The 4,464-nt window shown below is 39.1% G+C and overlaps 1 protein-coding gene across 1 annotated transcript; it reads right to left on the reverse strand.

Moving 5' to 3' along the window:
- Positions 1-1,863: 1,863 nt before the first annotated feature.
- LOC134406113 (olfactory receptor 5V1-like) lies at positions 1,864-2,796 on the reverse strand. The gene has a single exon (XM_063137380.1). The coding sequence runs from the start codon at positions 2,794-2,796 to the stop codon at positions 1,864-1,866; it is 933 nt and encodes a 310-aa protein (XP_062993450.1).
- Positions 2,797-4,464: the final 1,668 nt, after the last annotated feature.

Here is a 4,464-nt window from a genome sequence, read left to right on the forward strand (position 1 = left end):
GATCCCGGAAGTAGATAAGTCCAGGATCGCCCCCGGCCCAGCCCTCCACAGCCGTAGGTGTAGATATGCCCAAAAGTACTATCTTTTCCCCCCAGTGTAAATAGAGTCTAGATTGTTACAGAATTTTTTTCATTCCCCAATAAACCTATGATAGGACTATGCCAATACAATTCTGGTACAGAAGACAGATAATACAAACCATGCACCTATGCATGCATGTGGATGAAGGAGCACATGAGAGTCTATCTGGTCTATTTTGTATATAAACTCTGAATGACAGGCTAATCTTTCTCCTTTGCTGTGCTGTTCCAACTTCTGCAGGGACTAATCTGATACCTTTTTCTCACCTTTTGGCAGAAAGACTAGTGTTGATGCTGAAATAGACATAGTAAGGGAACATATTCAGAAGGGGCATCCCAGTTGGAGGGTGGAAGGGCCTCCACAGGAGGATGGTAAGGTATACCCTAAAACTGAGGTACCTCTTCTACATTGGTATATACATGACATAAGAGTTCTCATCACAAAACAAAACACAATAAATATCTTATTAAATTGATAAAAGAATACAAAAGCAGAAGCTCTGGTTCAGTTGCAGAATCAAAAGCATCTTGTAGAGAACTCTGTAGTCTGTTATATACTTTCTATGTATCATATATATCTATATTCACCATTCTATCTATTCATACATCAATGGTTACAAAATATATGTGGGCTCCAAACAAGGATGATTGAAGAATTCAGTCTCTGAAAATTAATTGTCCATATCCAAATTACAAGACGAAGGTGAAAATGGGAAAATAACTGCCAGAAGATTTTGTGCTTCCATGAATGTTGGAGCACAGTCTTATTTAATGATTTGTTCTTTGAGATAATATACATTTTGAAATAAATACAATGAAAATAAATATGATTACAAATATGAATTGCAAAAGATAATACATGGAAAAACATAGTTAAATGCAATTCTTCCATAAACTTTTCTTCATAAGCAAATTGAAGATTCATGCAGAAATGGGATGGAACTGTGAACATAGTAGTTGCACTTCTCTAAAGGGTTGAGTTAGAAAAACATGGGTGTTTGAAAACTAGAGTCAATCCTAGGGCCTTGCTAGACCTACCTGCAAATCCGTGTGGGAGGAGGGGCCAGCCCACGTTAAAGGTAACGTGGGCCGTTGCCCCTGTCTACACGTAAGACACGACAGGCTGCAGGAAAGACCCATCGTGTCCGCCATATTTTTTTTTAGTTTAAAGGGGCCATGTGTGCAGGAGCGCACCAACGATAAAGGTAGGTTTTTTTTACAAAAAAAAAAGAAAAGAAAAAAGGTTTCCCCACTTTCCCTGCTCCTGATTCCCCCCACAGTCTCCGATCCCCCCCGCCTGCTCGCCTGTGATCTCCGTTCCCACCCACCCACCCACGATCTCCGATCCCCTTCCCCCCTGGCTCTGCTTCCCCCAATCCCCCCTGCATCTGTTTCCCCCCATCTCCCCACCATGCCTTGATGGCCACAGCTCTCCTGTGGAGCGCTGCGTGTCATCTGCCTCTTTTCCTGGCTACTGGAAAGTAAATGCAGTAGCCGGGAAAAGCGGTGGAACAGGCTACATGCCCGTGGTCTCGGGCCAGAAGCGGTGCCGGTTATCCCAGGCCAAGGGAGAGTTACCCCTGCCTGAGCCCAGGATGCCCTGTGCGTCACTTGGATGCACAGGGGCCAGCCCAGGGCTCGTACCAGGCTTCACTTTCATCTAGCAAGGCCCCAAGTCACCACCATGATTGCTACATTTCCTGATAAGGTCGAGAGTTAGCATTAAGCAAGAGTTCGCATTGGCTTATTTATTTTTTTGAAGTCACAAGAGTTAGCATTAGCTTTATCTAAGAAATTTATATTTCCCAAATATTCTTGCCAAGGCTTTTTTTATGTCGTTGTTTTTCAAGCTGTATATGATAGGGTTTAACATGGGAGTTAAGATGCTATACTGGATAGAAACCACTTTGTCTAGATCTATGAGTGAACCGGAACTTGGCTTCAAATACCGGAAAAAAGCTGCAATGTAAAATAAGCCCACCACAATGAGATGGGAGCTGCAGGTAGAGAAGGCTTTACGTCTGCCTTCCGATGAACGAATCTTCAGGATGCTGGCAATGATATAAATGTAAGAGATGAGAGTGAAGAAGAATGAACTTCCACCAAAAATAAATGCAGATATAAGAAGAACAATGAAATTGGTGATGGTCTGAGTACAGGACAACATTAAAAGTGATGGAAGCTCACAGGTATAGTGACTGATGGTATTGTTCATGCAAAAATGCAAGTTTAACGAAGGCAGGACGTTCACCAATGCATCCAAGAAACCCATTGCCCAGGCTCCAGCCACCAGCTGTCTGCAAGTTACTTTTTTCATAATTGTGGTATAATGCAGTGGATCACATATAGCAACATATCGGTCATAAGCCATTGCTGATAGGATGAATACCTCAGAACAGGCAACCTGAAAGAAGAAGAATATCTGTGCAATGCATCCTTCTCGAGATATAGTTTTCTGCATTGTTATAAGATTTCCCAACATCTTGGGAACAGTGACAGATGAATAGCAGATGTCCACAAAAGCTAAATGACTGAGAAAGAAGAACATGGGTGTCTGAAGACTAGAGTCAATCCTGGTCACCACCATGATTGCTGCATTTCCTGATAAGGTCACTAAAAATATTATTAGAAACATCAAGAAGAGCAAAAGCTGTATGAGTGGATCACTGGACAGTCCCGTGAATATAAACTCTGTTATTACAGTTTGATTTTCCATGTCATGTTATTCAATGAACCCATGATCTGTAGAAGTGGAAAATGAATTGAAATATTTTACAATGTTGTAAATATAAGCAATGTTTCATGAAAACACACGGTCATAAATATATACATATGATCATTTAACCTTCAAAATTTTGTTCAATTGCTTTGCAGAAAATGCATGTGAATTGGGTTATGGTTTCAGTTGAGGCAGAGGGGGATAGTTACAATATTTTGGCAAGAGCCTCACTGTTAATTGAAACAATTATTCCTCCTGAAAATTCTTTACTTCTGCATCTACATTTGTGTATTGCACTGATACATATAATTACATCAATATTGTTTTTAATGCTGTTTTATCAATACAGATGCTGATGTTTTGTGAGGTAGATAGAAGTGAACTTAAGTGACTGGAAGGATGGTAGATAGAAGTGAAGTTAAGCAACTAGATGAGGTACTCAGAATTATAAAGTGAAGGCTGGATGGAGGAGAATTTTAGAAACTTTGCAACTGTGCAAGAAATTCAGGAATATAACTGCTAATCTTTCTGCGAACACAGATATGCATTGATAAGGACTAGGTCCATGCAAGGAACACCTAATGTGTTCAGTGGATTATTTGGAACATGAGAATTTGTCCCAATCCATTTTGGACCCAATATGATGCACTTCAGACTACAGATCCAAAGCAAGATTCAGAAATCCAAATTATCCAAATTTTACTTTTCTGTTTGACTTACATTGGAAACTGAAACAACCAGAACTTTTTTTTTTGGTTTTTATGAGAACTACACAAAATGTGGAGACCTTGAAGCCCCTATGTCATTTATTTAACCTGCAAAATTTCAAACATGACATTTGTGCTAGCCACAGGTAAAAGTTGCTTTTTTTCAAGAAAATATCTCAAACCAAAGATATATTGCTTTCAAATAAGTGCTTGAAGTTTAGGGCTTAGCAGTGGGTTCAAGAAAAAGGAAAGAAAAGTACTAGGGAGAGGGGTTATTTTGCAGTTTAAAAAAACCTATAAAAGAGATTAGGGATAATAACCTCCTAATTGTCACCTTAAACACCCTTTGATTAGGATCTAAAATCCCCTGTGTTACTTGTATTTAATTGTTTTTGAGAAGAGGAAATTTTATGCATTGCTAGCACAAAAGCCACTGGACCTAACTGTCTGAAATTAAGCAGGTTTAGTTACCTCCATCAGGGCTGCCACATCCCCAAATTTCCCATTAAGTGCAACAATAAAAATATTGATTTCACAGATGTTCTGAATCAGGTCTGAATTGGTCCATTGTGGATTGGCGCTAAATCCAAAGCTCTGAGTTATGCGGGTCCATAAACAGCCCTAAGAAAGACCTATCAAACTGTTGCATTTCTGCCTTTCATATAGCTGTTAAAGTCATTGGAATTAATTAAAAAAAGATTTAACTTTGAGACACCACCATCACTTCTAAAGGGTTGCACATGAATCAAACTCTAGCTTGCTGTCATGAAAAATTGTTACTAAATGAAAATGTTTCAAAACAACTCCATAATCAACTACTTGGTAGAGCTAAAATGCTACCTTGATTCTATTGGAGTGTATGAGTATACAAAGCATATGCACATATATTTTAAAGGAATATGTGCTATCTATTATTTCAATTTGTCTGCAAACTACTATTTTAATAAAGAACATCCTG

Source organism: Elgaria multicarinata, chromosome 11 (assembly GCF_023053635.1).
Source record: "Elgaria multicarinata webbii isolate HBS135686 ecotype San Diego chromosome 11, rElgMul1.1.pri, whole genome shotgun sequence".
Classification (NCBI taxonomy): Eukaryota; Metazoa; Chordata; class Lepidosauria; order Squamata; family Anguidae; genus Elgaria; species Elgaria multicarinata.

Coding starts and splice junctions, on each gene's coding strand:
- LOC134406113 (XM_063137380.1), bottom strand. CDS start 2,796: ATGGAAAATCAAACTGTAATAACAGAGTTTATATTCACGGGACTGTCC.